This window comes from Pseudorasbora parva, chromosome 1 (assembly GCF_024679245.1).
Source record: "Pseudorasbora parva isolate DD20220531a chromosome 1, ASM2467924v1, whole genome shotgun sequence".
NCBI classification, from domain to species: domain Eukaryota; kingdom Metazoa; phylum Chordata; class Actinopteri; order Cypriniformes; family Gobionidae; genus Pseudorasbora; species Pseudorasbora parva.
In genome coordinates, this window is record NC_090172.1 from 56,804,916 (window position 1) to 56,820,257 (window position 15,342).

The following is a 15,342-nucleotide window of genomic DNA, read 5'->3' on the forward strand; positions in this document are numbered from 1 at the left end:
TAATTGTTGTCAGAAACCACAGGACACCTTTAGGGGTCTCGTATAGTCAATGCATCTGCAGGTCAGCTCTGTTTGGCAGCATGCAGAGGACCAATCATTATTAAAAATGTAACAGACTATGGCCCTGTTTACACCTGGTATTAAGATGCGTTTTGGTCAATCGGATCACAAGTAGACGAGGGAGACACATACCCCGTTTACACCTGGTGTTTTAATCTGTCCACTTTCAGCCACTTCTGTCCTGATTTCTTCAAGAGTAGGGTCTATGGGCGGGTAAACGTATGGCCTTTTTCAGATCTTTCGATCTAATGGACATAATACAATTGCATAATTTGCATATACGACCAGAGATGATGGAAAAACACACGGAGAGCATCAGTTTCTGTTTCTGACCTGACAACGGCACTGTGCACATTGAGCACGGTCGCTGGAGCGATTGTTAAACAAATACCGCTTGGTGAAAACTGGGACTTTTATTATGACGGGACGGGACACAGTCGCCAGGCGCCTGCACTAATCTGCTCTTCCGGGTTATGATTTTGAGGTAAAGCAGCTCTGTTTATCATTTTAGATATATTTAAGTGTGTTGAAAATGATGTTATGGCGTTACTCTGTGCGTTCACTTGTTCACACTGCTAAGAGTAAAGCGCTTCTGCCCAATAAAACCGAGGGTAACGCAGATATGACGCGATTGACAGGCGACTTCCTCAAACGCTATGCTGACACGTCCCGGTCTTTGGTTAAAATAGCAATTTTCTCACAATTTACAAATAGTTGGAAACATTTGGGATATTGTAGGTACTCAACTGAACAAAATATATAACACTGGCCTAGAGGTTTTTGGATATTTTACTGCAAAAATACTACATAGTGCACCTTTAAAATGCATTTTGCAGCTAGAGATTGCACAGTCCTTATCGGATCTTATGTTTGCCTTTTCACTGGACTCAATGGCAAGCCATAAGAATGAAGTTGATGTATTCGCACAAACTTCCTCTGAGACAATTTCCCTTGTCCTGGACAGACACCGGGTCATGCGCGTTTGCTTTGGTTAGCTGAACTCCTGGACAGTGTTGACAGGGCTTCTGACCCGTTGACAATGCGAATAAGCCCACGCAGGCCAACACACCCGACACGCTTCTAACACACAAACCTACATTCCCTGGATTCTTCACATCCATACAAACATTTAACTCGCACCATGCATCAAAAAGCACCCACTTTCCTGTCATCATTCAACACAAAAGAGCTCTAATACACAACTATAAATACTGACACACGGGGGCCTGGAGCCTTTTCCCGCTGAGCTTCCAGCGCGTGGGCAGAATAAGGAAGGTGGAAAGGTGGATTCGGGTTGGTTTTTTTCCCCCCTGATCAGAGACCATCTAGATCCCACATTCACTCATTAAGAAACGCCACAAAACTGACCTAGGAGCAGTGGGAAAAGTCAGCTCAACTAACACAGGAAATAAACACCCTGACTGAATGAGACTTCCTGCACAGCGTTATAAAGGATACTCTCTCTTAGGTCAGACTGGTCAGTTTTTCAGAGACACGTTTGAGTGAGAGAGTCGTGACCGTGTGTGTGTGTGTGTGCGGCTTGTTTGAAACTGGGATCAGAAGAGAGGGCTGTAAGAACAGGGCGGTGTGTGTTCTCGTCCCTGCTGGTCGGGGTGAGTATTCAATTCAATCTTTTCAATGCATATTGTAGATGTTTCTTGCAGAAAAATTGTTAATTGAAATCATATTTTGATTTAGTTCCTCAAAAATGTTATGCTTATGGTTTTTAATGCTCAAACCATCTGCAAAATATAGGGAAATCCCCTTGATGCATCCTTACACAGCTATGAGGCGTTATGAATGAGGTTTCATCACTTTTATGGGTTGAAGCCCACAAATAAATGAATGAAAACGCTGCCATTTTTTCACTGTCCTCAAATACTTTTTACTCTGAATTATTATGATGCATTTAATTTTCCTAACAGTTCTGGAGTTTAGTAATTTTATGAAGTTTTTACTGATTTGCCAATTAATATATTTTACTACTAACTGGGCTAATGCAGTAGTCAGTGCATCACATTTGTGTTGTGCATGATATTTCATGGTTTCGCAGAATGATTCTGGAAGTTGGTGAATCAGTAAAGTTGTTCATAAAATGGCATGCTTTTAAAAAGATGTTTACTTTTTTACTTGTTATTAAACTTGGTGTATGTGGGCTAGAATGATTTATTGATTTTTTTGATGGCAGGTACGAGCAGGGAGCTGGCCTCCCCAAATAGATGCTTCTGAATCTCATTTGGCCAGGTAAACATTTTACGTTTACTAAGCATTTTATCATAACTATAAAGGTTCACATGACCATAATTCAAATAACTAGACTATATTATTAGGCCTAAATCAGTTGCTTTTCAAATTATTTGGTTTATATCTTTAATATATATATATATATATATATATATATATATATATATATATATATATATATATATATATACTCTAAATGCTGTGTTAAAAAAAAAACACCAGCATTTTTTTTAGAGTCTATTAAACTTGACCTATTTTAATTATTTCAATGTTTTTGCTAATTGGAATATATTGCTAAATATTATCTTTGGAGCTTAATTATTATAAAAGTGTATATTCTTTATGAAATAGCACAGTAAACGCAGATGGAAGAAAGACACGGCAGGCCCACTGAGCACGCGGCTGCCGCACGAGTGATGGAGGTGAAAGGCTACATTAAGGAGTTCACTCGCCACTCCAACGACGTGCTGCTGAACTTAAACGAGCTGCGCCATCGGGACATCCTTACCGACACCACGCTGCTCGTGGGCACCAGCACGCTGCGCGCCCACTGCGCCGTGCTCATCGCATGCAGGTTGGTCATCAGGGAGTGCCCGGATGCACAGCCATCATCCACTTTCTCCCACCCTCCCTCACTTCTTCTTTCCTGCCCTCCCTCGGACACTTTTCCTGTTTGTGCCAAGATTTGCCTTTGTTTGAAGACAGTTAGCTCACGCCTGCATGAGATCATCATACCCAGCCCCGCGCACAATGCTTTTGTTTGCAAGTATTGTAAGCAGATACACTTTTGTAAAGCCATTTCTTCCAATAAAGGGGGGACAAATATGCTTTGGTAACTCTTAATTATGCCAAAAAGATTGAAAGTTAAGTAATAATTTGATGTTTTGTCACTTATGACATATAATAATAATCGAAATTCTGACATAAATGCGTTGAAATTCTTAATAATTTGGACCTTAAAAAGTCATATTATGAAATTATGACAAAATATAAGTGGAAAATGATAATTTTATGTCATAATCTTGAATTTGTAATGTCGTGATTGATTTTTAAGTCTTAATTTTCGACTTTGTTTTATGTCAATTTAGAATTTTAATGTCGTATTTGACTTTGAGTCATCGGCTAATTATGATTTAGTTGCCTGGTTTTACAGACAGGCCTTAGATTAAGCCAGGATTAGGCCTTAGTTCAATTCAAGTGTCTCTTATAAACATGCATTAGAACATATTTTAAGATGTGCACGTTTCTTTCAATTAAACCTGCTCAAACATGAATTATCAAACATAGTCTGTGAAACAAGGGAAGTATGTCATAATTTTGCAAAAACATGATTTGGAAACAGCCATGTTTGTCAGAGTTTGCAGTGAGTTAAAACTTTACTTCTTTTATTAAAGGAAGTGTATGTTAGAGTGTGGCCAAAACTGGTACTGCAATCACTATCCCCTCTCCCCTTCCCCCTGACTCGAGGTTGCCAGATGGGCTGCAGGATCAGCAGGAACGTTTGTAGATCTGCCGCTGTGTTAACTAGAGCAAATCTGGCAACCAGGATGCAGAAACTACTGACTTTGTGATTGGTCGATAGGTGGAGGGCGGCGCGTCAGGCCAAAACACAACATGTCAACATCAGTTGAGGGCTGCAACAACAACTTTTAAATGACAATATCCTGGCCGGACCACTGTTGTCAGTGATATAAGTCTTTTAAATTAACATGATTTCTTAAAGTCTAGTCACATATCAGGGGCATTTTATGATTAATTGAAAAATATTTCTTACATACAGTTCCTTTAAGATCGCCACGGTTTCTGTCTTCAAACTTTATTTTTAGTAAAGTTTTTTACTTTTATCCCATTTTTGTGACTTTCTTACATATGTGTTTTTCCACAGTGGATTCTTCTACACTCTGTTCTCTCGCCAAGCGGCCGGTGCTTGTGGCGAGCGGGGCTTTTCTCTCGCCCTGCCGGAGGGGCTGGACGCAGGCAGCGTGTCCCTGCTGCTGGACTTCATGTACACCTCCTGCCTCCCTCTCACACCCCGGACCGTCTCTGGAGTGCTCGCCGCTGCCTCCTACCTGCAGATGGAGCACGTCGCGGACACCTGCCGAGCATTCATTCAGCACAGGTGAGACTGAAGACCGAAGCAGAGAAGGTAGCGGACGCAGAACACTGACACTGACATGTGCAGTGAAAAAAACAACACAAACGAGTTCTGGTGACATGATGAGTGACAATAATGCTACAAATTGAGCTCACTTTATGCAAATAAGCAGCAATGTGATGCAACAACTAGTACAACTGTACAATCTTTAAAAATAAAGGTTCTTTCACAAGTTCACACTTACAAATAAGTCAGATAGAATGAATGGTATGCGTATTTGCCGTGCTGTCCGAGGAGAGGGCTCCGAGCTCGGTGGTATTTGGCACGAACCCAGAGTTCTCCCCCCGTATCTCTGGTTAGGAAAGTTAACCAGGTACTTGTGAGGTAGAACGGGTGGTGGAGGGATGCTGCAAACTTTGTCAAGGAACATTGGTGAGTTGAGTGGGTATTTCTGTGATCCTCCACTTGAGCTGATTGGTAGACATGTTGATCACTGATTGTTGGCAGCTGGTTGGAATGACATCATGATTGAGTAGATCATTTGAAAGTGCTCCTCCCGAACTTAGTTTTTAAAGAAACATCATTTATTGCGGTTCCATGAAGAACATTTAACATCAATGGAAACTTTCCATTGCACAAAGGTTCTTTATAGTGGAGAAAGTTTCTTTAGATTTAATCAAATGTTCATCACATACAAATCTTTTTTATTATTATTAATTTTCCACTTGTTTTTTACAGTGCCCCTTAAAGGTCCCGTTCTTCGTGATCCCATCTTTCAAGCTTTAATTAGTGTGCAATGTTGCTGTTGGAGCATAAATAATACCTGTAAAATTATAAAGCTCAAAGTTCAATGCCAAGCGAGATATTTTATTTAACAGAAGTTCCCTTTCAAAGCCTACAGCGAACGGCCGGTTTGGACTACACCCCTGCACTTCCTGCTGTAATGACGTAACTAGAACCGTTTGTTGACTAACCCTCCGCCCACAAGAACACGCAAAATAGGGGGCGTGGTCTTGTGCTCTCCCACGTGGAGAAGAACGTGCATTCAGCGCTTGCATCTCCCCGTTATGGTAAGAGGCGGGACCTTTCCGGGCAAAGTGCGCTAAGCTGCTGTCCAATCACAACACGGGAAGCGCTGGCCCAATCAGAACTCGTTACGTGTTTCTGAAGGAGGGACTTCATAGAACAAGGAAATCATCAGGCCGTTTTTAGGACAGAGGAAACAGCGCTGTACAGATAAGTCAATTGTGTGAAAAATACTGTGTTTTTTTACACGCGAAACATGAACTCATGTTATATTGCACACTGTAAACACAATCCAAGCTTCGAAAACACGCGAAGAACGGGACCTTTAAGGGACATGCTAGTGTGTTCTTTGTGTTTCTCAGGGGAAACGCAATAGTTTTGGCGAGGGAATGTAAAATTTCTTGGGGGAAGTTTATGTTTGCATAAATAGACCAAAATCAGTGATGCCAGTAACGTGGTACTTAGTAACGCGTTACTCTAATCAGACTACTTTTTCCCAGTGACGAGTAATCTAACACGTTACTATTTCCAAACCAGTAATCAGATTAAAGTAATTTATCCAAGTCACTGTGAGTTACAATTCGAGTCATTTTCCTTAGTAATTTTTTTTAAAATATATATCTGCTTTCGTCTTGCATCTCGGGGAGAGTATTTTTTCAGGAAATATTTTTTAATTTCAACTTAAAATATCAGGAGATACATTGTTGATGTTACTGTTAAAGATGCACTTCCAATAAAGTGAATGTTGGCAAAAACGGTTGTCATTTCTATGATGAGCCGACAGGGGTGTTGTCGGTAACTGCTGAATATAACTATTAAAGTAACTTGTAATCTTACTTAGTTACTTTTAAAATCAAGTAATCTGTAAAGTAACTGAGTTACTTTTTAAAGGAGTAATCAGTAATCAGATTACTTTTTCAAAGTTACTGTGGCAACACTGACCAAAAGTCTGTTGTTTTCTCTGCAGTGAAAGGATTACTGTGAGTCCCTCTTTGATGGAGCCAGCCTCCAGAGCGCCTCTCGGTGGAAGGTCACCACCTGCTCACCCCACCGTCTTCTCCTCCCCCTCCAGGCCTGCTGCTGAGGCAGAAGATCCCATCCCAGACCGAGCCAGGTAAAAGGGTCACAGGGGGAATATCTAATATAATGCGTTTGCCACTATTTCTCATCTCAAAAATGGTTATCAAAAGGGCATAAAATGCATCAACTGTATCGACAGGATTCCAGGTGAGCGCTTTGCCTCGCTGGATCCAGGGACTGGCCTGATTGCTATCCCCAAGTCTCAGACCCTAAAATTAGAGGAACTGTCACCTCCAACCCCTTCCACACCATCTCCAGACAGTCCTTCCCAATCCAGTGGACAGCCCAACTCACCTGCTGAGTCCAGCGGCTGCAGTCTCTCTCCTCAACTAAAGGTGTGCATGTTTATAAATGATTTATCTGCATTAAGGACTCAAATACAACCGTATTCTGTTGCTGTGTGAACGTGGCCTAATTGTAATATTTCATCCTTACAGAAGCGATCAGAATTTAAGCCTACTCCTGACCCAAAGGCCTGTAACTGGAAGAAGTACAAATACATTGTCCTCAACCCTCTGTGTGCCACACCAATAAAGGAGGAGGGGCCTGAAGAAGAGCGTCAAGCACAAAGCCACGCCCCCTTTGTCACTGATACGATGGAAACCTCACCTAAAACAGCACCTAACATTTGGACAGGGGAGGAGCCTGGACTGAACAATAGGTGTGTTTTGTCTCTTTTGACTTAACTGATTTCTGATGTAACTGATTAAAAAAACGTATTAATCATTGTGTTCTTTCCTCTAGGAAAACCTTGGGTCTTCCATATAACACATCACTGCAAAAAATATCTTTTACTCCCCATCATGTTGTAGACCGCCGTTTGAAACCCCAGACCCTTTTGATCAGTGAGGATAAAGGTCAGTGAGCATCTCTTAACTTTATTGTGATTAGATGTGGCTACAAAAAACAACAATCTTATCTCATTTATCCTCCTCTTCCTTTTTAAAAGATCTCTGCAGTCCTTATGTTTGCACCCAAATAGCCAATCAGAATAATTTATTGGGCCAACATCCAATCAAGTTTGAGAACCTCTCTGCACAGCTCAGTTACACTGGACATCAAGGCACAAACACTAAACCTTCCTGCTCAGGTGAGGCGGTTGACTAATGCAACCTACTTAAAACTTAAAGGGATAGTTCACCCAAAAATGAAATTCTGTCATCGTTTACTCTCCATCAAGTTATTCCAAACCATTAAAATCATTTTTTTCTGCTGAACACAAAGAAATATATTTGCAAGAATGGTTGTATATAAGCAGATCTCGGGCCCCATTGACTACCATAGAGGGGAAAAAATACTATGGTAGTCAATGGGGGCCAAGATCTGACACAAACATTCTTCCAAATATCTTCCTTTGTGTTCAGCAGAAGAAAGAAATTCATACAGGTTTGGAACAACTTAAGGGAGAGTAATTATGACAGAAATTTCATTTTTGAGTGAAATATCCCTTTAAGTTGTGGAATCTACTTTCAGTTGAGATACATGAGGCACAGTCAATCTTACCTAAAACTTATTTATGTTTTTTTTTAAAGGTGCTATATAAAATAAAGTTTATTATCATTACTGACCTGTATCTCTCTTATGCTCACGCTGACTCCAGGAGACAAGCCGTACCGCTGTAATGTGTGTGGGGCGCAGTTCAACCGGCCCGCCAATTTAAAGACTCATTCCCGCATCCACTCTGGAGAAAAGCCCTACCGCTGCGACACATGCGGAGCCAGATTTGTCCAGGTACATCTGCACAGAATTGCATGTATCATTCTTATTTTCGAGCTTTTAAAATTATATTCCTGTAAAATTCATGTTGTGTGTTGTAGGTCGCTCACCTGCGTGCTCATGTTCTGATCCACACCGGAGAAAAGCCGTACCCATGTAACACCTGCGGAACTCGTTTCCGTCACCTGCAGACACTGAAGAGCCACCTGCGCATCCACACCGGGGAGAAGCCTTACAGCGTCAGTATATCTCTACATATATATATATGCTATATCCTATATATATATATATATATATATATATATATATATATATATATATATATATATATATATATATATATATATATATAATATATATATATATATACATAGCCCTACATCTTTCATTTGCAAAAAAGGCCTAATATTACCTCATTTGATGATGCTGAGTTCAAACTTATCAATAAAAACTTTCCATCACACAGTTTTATTTCACAAACTAAGAATGATTATTAAAATGCTATTTAAAATAAATATAGTTATTTCTCAGAGGTGGACAGTAACTAAGTACATTTACTTGAGTTCTGTTCTTAAGGACACTTTTTGAGTATCTGTACGTTACTTGAGTGATTTTTTTTTCTGGAAACTTATGACTTTAACTTCATTACATTTGAAAGACAAATATCGTACTTTTTACTCCTCTACATTTCCATCAAGGTCCTCCAAGTCGAAAGTCGTTTCTGTAACAGCTTTGAAAGTCAGTGGATGATATTTTTGTTGTTGTTGTGGGATGTTTGGGTTTTTGCAGAAAGCCTTTCAGGAATCACTCTTGTAGAGTCGCGTGAAGTTCAATGATTTCCCAGCATTTTTTGAACACTGATCAGTTTATAGCAAAATGGAAGAAAAGAGATGTCAAAATGTTCATTTTGGCGAGTATTCACATAAACAAAGTTAATTATGTCTTAAGGGAAGGTGAACAGTTGAAGAATATCAGATGTTTATCAGTGTATTGAATCCGTGCATTTAGCCTTAAAGTGACAGCAGCTTTATAAAGAGCTTGTAACTTTTATACAAGTATTTAAATGAGTTTAATGCCATGATGGCATGATGTGCATTTATACAACAAAAATAAAATAATGCTTTTACTTGCATACTGCAAAGGAATAGAAAAACACATTCAAAATAAATAAGTTTAGGGTTCTAACTTTGAAATTGAGGATTAAACATAAAGTAATGTCATACTTGTGAAAATTGCCTGAGAATTGAAGAGATAGTTGTAACCTGTCTTTGTGGCAGTTCTGTGGCCGGTTGCATGAACTTACAAGTCATCAAAAAGTATGATTGTTTACCCATAATTAACTGCAAGTCATACTAGTTTTTAACACACAGTCTTAACATAATGGCTATATTTATGTAACTGGCCCCTGGTAATCAAGACGACTTCACCAAAATGATTGTCAAAGCAAAAATACCCCTAACTAATAAACACTTTATTATTGAACACACGTAAGACACTTTATTTACACTTTTTGTATATTTTCTTAATTTCTACTGAAAATAAATGCCTTTCCATCCAATCTGATATGTGACGGGTAAAGGGAGTACAGTGAATTCGGCAAAAATACATTTACTTCAACTTTCTCAGTGGGCAGAGTTAGTGTAAATGGCCTCTGCCAACAGGGTGGGCTGTTTGGACTTTGTGTAAATTGACACACTGTAATTTATATGTATATATGCTATGATCTACGACTTTAAATTAAGGTATGCTGAAATCTCGGCTCTAATGTTTTCTTCCAGTGTGAGAAATGTCACCTGCACTTCCGTCATAAGAGCCAGCTGAGGCTCCATCTGAGACAGAAACATGGAGCAATCACCAACACCAAGATCCGCTACAAGGTTCTGACGGACCCGTACCAACCTGGACCCACCCTGCTACAAGCTGGCTAAGAGACACGGCCAACGTGACCTGCTCATTTTGCAGATAGGTCAAGATCGAAACGTCTAGGCTGAAGATTGATGAATCTATGAAACAGTATTGTAAAGAGATTAAAGAGGTGGAGTGCTGCATTCGAGGACAGCTTGACTAAAAATATACCAATGAATGTAGTCTCCAAGAATGCAGCACTCCTGCACTAGATGTGCTGACTATTACCTTTATTATTTGTTTTAATATTATTATTTATTTCACTTTGCATACTTTGGGTTCCTCATGCAATGTAATCATATTTTATGCTGTCGCAAAAAGCATTTTGTCGTTATATTGGCCACTTTTTCTGTGGCAGGGAAAATGGTGCATATCATTGTTTAAAAAAAGTGAGTAAGTAGCCCTGTTCAGATTTTAATTGTTTCTCAGACAGAAAGTTAATTATGCATTCGCCTGACCAATCATTCTAATAGTCAGCCAAGTATCCAGGTCAAATGTTAACCGTGGGTAAATAAGAGGTTGCGTTAACCATTTAAACCATGTGAATGCTCAAGTTATCACTAAGGAGGCATTGCAAATGTATTTTTCCAGAAATCCCCTTGAGAAACAATTCCCATCTGAGTAGGGATCACAGGCTCATTCAAACCAAGAGCGATAACTATAACGATAATGATAACTATATTAGCGTTCAAACATTAGCACAATTTTGTTCATTCTATGAGAGCGCTGCAGTTTTGTCGCCTGTCGCTTTAAATGCTCGAGCTCTGAATAGCAGGATGGATTCTGATTGGCTGTCAATGTTTTAATCGTTCATCAGCTTGGAAAAAAAAAACTCGTACTGAAAAGGATCCCAGTGTGCAGTTATATTCATTCCTCTGTGCAGTTATAGTTGTGGTGTGGATTATTTTATATTTAGAACGATTTTTAGAACTATATCTTTATTGTTATCGTTATAGTTATCGTCCCAGGAGTGAAACAGGCTTTAAGACAGTAAAATGAAGTAGGTGTATTGAAAATGCTTCAGCAGATGAAAAGAAATGTTGTGTGATTTAAAGATGGTTTGTGACAGAGTGTGAAGATTTTTATTAGGAGTTCAGATTGGAGATGTAAGAGCTGAATGAAAGTAAAAAGGACGGAATAAGTGAAATTCTGCAAGAAGGTAGGAACAATTATGAAAGGAAGACAGATAAAGAAGAAAGGAAGTGTCATTAAGGAATTAAGCATGTGTGAGAAAGGATAAAGATGAATTATGATTTTTTTTATTAATCAATTAGCTGTTATTTTAATATCTGTTTATTTATGATTCTTTTGTATTAATTGTTCTGCCCAAAAATGTTCTTGTTTGTTAATGAATCCATTCTGGTCCAATAACCAGAGTGTCAAACTGAAATATATAACCTCTAGTTGCTTAATATTCATCATTTATTCAGTATTTTAATGTACTAATTTAAAAGGCCTGGAGCCAATTTGTGTTTAAGTAACAAGAAGAACATTTGTAGAGGATTGGACACTGTGCATCTTTTTTAATGATACTTTTCATGGTTTTCGTGATGTATAATAGTTTTCAAGAGTCCAAGCAGGTCGAGGACTCACTATTCAAACTAATATACATGTAAAGAGTGATGATGATGATGATGATGACAAGGATAATGATATCAACAAAATTGTGTTGCGCTCTTTTGCTGGACAAAGACAAGACCTATTTTATATGAATTAAAGTTAAATGAATTTCTTGTTATTATGTGTGGGTCTTCTGTTCTCATGCAATCCTGCTTCTTCACAATCACATGAACAGTGTAAGTGTCTCTCTTAAACCTAAAGGGTTACTTCAGCGATTAGCATATGGCTTTGTATCAGTAGAAACCCTGGTGTATATTCAAATGATTGTGCTTCCCCCCCCTCATATCCCCCTGAGACAAGAGATTTGTGCATTTTATTTCTGGAAAAATTCCTCCTATGATGCAAATTCACGATATTTGCATCATAGGAGGAATGTTTGGCCAAAGGCTAAAGACTACAGCCAGCAGAGGGAGCCATTTCCACATGTTTTGAACCCACGCATGGGGATGGAGATCACACTCACAGCTCAGCTCGCAGCTGCAGGCACTCATTTAAACGCAGCTATGGGGAGCAATGTAAGTCTTTTAACTTCTCAAATTAATTTCTATGAAAGTTAAGCTTGCAAAGGCATGAACTGAAACGCGCCAGACTGAACTCGCGTTGTGAATGTATGCCGCGAGTGTAGTCGCGATTACCTCAGCTCTCACCACGAGAGCTCATCAGCTCATTTATCTGACTCCTGCAGTTAGCGCTCAGTGCTGTGATACTCGCGCGGCGACTCACTCATTATATTGAACAGACACGTTCAGTTTTTAATTGTAGTGTCTGTTCTCCAACTCAGTCACAGTAATCCAGTAGCGGTGGCTTTGGGAATGGCCTCTCAGGACAGCGAAGCATTCTGGGAATTGTAGTCTTTCATCCCCATGAGACAAAAATACATTTTCTGTCTTTTCTCAGTCTAGAAGGCACCAAATTCAAAAATAATTTCACATTTCTACTACATTGATGACCCAGTTTAAACACAGATTAATCTTCCCAGCACTGAAGTACCCCTTTAAAGGGTTTGTTAAAAGACGTCGTTACAAAGCCCATCTCACTACAGTGGCTCTACAGTAATTTTATGAAGCAATGAGAATAGTTTTAAACTATTGAGCTAAAAAAACTAAATAATGTGACAGCCGATTTCAAAACACCGCTTTGTACAGCTTCGATCCGTCATGAATCAGTGTATCGAATCATGAATCCTTTAGCTCCGATGCTTCAGGAAGCAGTGTTTTGAAATCGGCTATCACTATAAGTCCCAATTTAGGGGTTTCTTTTGCGCACAAAATCAATTCTCTGAGGTCTAGAACAGCATGAGGGTGAGTAATTAATGACAGAATTTTCATTATTGGATGAACTATCCCTTTAAAGTTGTCAATTACTTAGCATCCAGTAATGTTTTACTACAAGTTCAAATCTGACTTTAATGCCCGTCTGATTCTTGGAGCCTAGAAGAACAAAGAATTCACCTCTTAGCCCTTCCTTCCTCCGATTAGCTCACAACTGAGACCGCTCGACTCACCCTAAAGCGTCTCAGTTTCTCTACGGGCGGTGCTGAAATAAGAACAATGGAGTAACTGGCACCTGTTTCCGGCCTTAAACAAAAACCAGCTACACACACACACACACACACACACACACACACACACACACACACACACACACTACCTGACCATCTATATGTGTAGTTGTGTATGCAAGATTTTTCTATGGGTTAAAGGACCAGTTCATAGCCTAGAAATCTAGATGCACCCTAGTGGCAGCAAATCTAATCTGCCCGCGAGTGTCGTCTAGCAACTCTCAATACCCTTCTGAGCTGTAAACGCCAAACTCTGGTCGGGCCAATCACATCGTGTATAGAGTCGGTGGGCGGGGCTTAACATAATGACGCCAGAGTTGTGCTTGCGTGCTTCTAGTAAACACAGAAACTGGCGAACGGCGGTCATTCGAATCAGCTTTGCCCACGACTCTGGAAGACTTGGAGTTAAGCTTTTCTCTGAGAAATGAACAAAGAACGGCACTGAAGTCATTCTTAAGCAGGGAAGATATTGGAGAGATGTTCGGAGATTTGCCGACCGGATACGGCGAATGTTTACTCTATCAACAAGCTCTGCTTCACCTTCGTTGCTCTGGTTGGTTGTAGCGCTTGAGTCCTGTCTATGGTGAGATTCCAGATCAAACAAAAGCTAGACAGTTCATTCAAAAATGAAATATCTGTCAATAATTACTCTGATGTGGTTACAAACCCGTAAGACTTTCGTTCATCTTCGGAACATAAATTAAGATATTTTTAATTTTGACAGCATTGACAGCCATGAAACTACCACTTTGAAACTTCAAAAAGTTCATAAAGAGATCGTAAAACTAATCCATATGAATTGAGCGTAAACATCGCATATAACATTCATCAACTCAAGTCATTTGTGGTAAACAAAAATCAAGCATGTTTGCTTGATGCGTGAGAACAAATGAGGTTCATTCTCGTGTTACGCAGCACGTCTGAGCTCCAGCGAGAACAAATGAGGTTCATTCTCGTGTTACGCAGCACGTCTGAGCTCCAGCGAGAACCAATGAGGTTCATTCTCGTGTTACACAGCACGTCTAAGCTCCAGCGAGAACCAATGAGGTTCATTCTCTTGTTACGCAGCACGTCTGAGCTCCAGCGAGAACCAATGAGGTTCATTCTCGTGTTACACAGCACGTTTGAGCTCCAGCGAGAACCAATGAGGTTCATTCTCGTGTTACGCAGCACGTCTGAGCTCCAGCGAGAACCAATGAGGTTCCTTCTCGTGTTACGCAGCACGTCTGAGCTCCAGCGAGAACCAATGAGGTTCATTCTCGTGTTACGCAGCACGTTTGAGCTCCAGCGAGAACCAATGAGGTTCATTCTCGTGTTACACAGCACGTCTGAGCTCCAGCGAGAACCAATGAGGTTTATTCTCTTGTTACGCAGCACGTCTGAGCTCCAGCGAGAACCAATGAGGTTCATTCTCGTGTTACACAGCACGTTTGAGCTCCAGCGAGAACCAATGAGGTTCATTCTCTTGTTACGCAGCACGTCTGAGCTCCAGCGAGAACCAATGAGGTTTATTCTCGTGTTACGCAGCACGTCTGAGCTCCAGCGAGAACCAATGAGGTTCCTTCTCGTGTTACGGATCACGTCTGATCTTCAGCAAGAACCAATGAGGTTCTCGCTTGTGTTACGGATCACATTCGAGCTTCAGCGAGATGTTCCTGTAATTAATCCTAACAACTCTGCTAGCTTATGTTTATGCTTAAAGTGAATGAACAGGACACCATGTCTATCGATGGCAGTTTATGTACAAAAATCGACAAAGCATATCTGATTGCTAAAACTTTTATTATTCAAATTAGCTGCAAATGCGTTAACTTATGGTTCTTGTTTACAATCATGAGGCACCTTAATGTTGATATAGCTACTCATCATCCTCAAAGGTATTTTCACAAGGGACTTCTCCATTCCGTGGTTTACAAAGGTTTGGCTATGCTATTTGTCAGCTCAGCATTCCAGGCAGGTAGACCAGCTAAACCAGATGCACAGTACATATAAATAATAAAACAAATATTTTTATTTTTAAATAACATAAAATAAA

General features: G+C 39.9%; 1 protein-coding gene across 1 annotated transcript; it reads left to right on the plus strand.

Moving 5' to 3' along the window:
• Positions 1–1,340: 1,340 nt before the first annotated feature.
• bcl6b (BCL6B transcription repressor) lies at positions 1,341–11,819 on the plus strand. The gene is made up of 12 exons (XM_067452004.1): positions 1,341–1,673; positions 2,249–2,304; positions 2,656–2,878; positions 4,190–4,423; positions 6,393–6,539; positions 6,645–6,840; positions 6,943–7,166; positions 7,250–7,362; positions 7,455–7,595; positions 8,106–8,236; positions 8,323–8,460; positions 10,000–11,819. Exons 3-12 carry the CDS (start codon positions 2,670–2,672, stop codon positions 10,147–10,149), a joined length of 1,683 nt encoding a protein of 560 aa, XP_067308105.1. The 5' UTR covers positions 1,341–1,673; positions 2,249–2,304; positions 2,656–2,669; the 3' UTR covers positions 10,150–11,819.
• Positions 11,820–15,342: the final 3,523 nt, after the last annotated feature.

What these genes read in the sequence shown, in the direction of transcription:
- bcl6b (XM_067452004.1), top strand. Translation starts at nt 2,670, where the DNA reads ATGGAAGAAAGACACGGCAGGCCCACTGAGCACGCGGCTGCCGCACGA. An exon ending in CCCATCCCAGACCGAGCCAG is followed by an intron (nt 6,540 to 6,644) that starts GTAAAAGGGTCA and finishes CTGTATCGACAG; the next exon opens with GATTCCAGGTGAGCGCTTTG. An exon ending in CACTAAACCTTCCTGCTCAG is followed by an intron (nt 7,596 to 8,105) that starts GTGAGGCGGTTG and finishes CGCTGACTCCAG; the next exon opens with GAGACAAGCCGTACCGCTGT.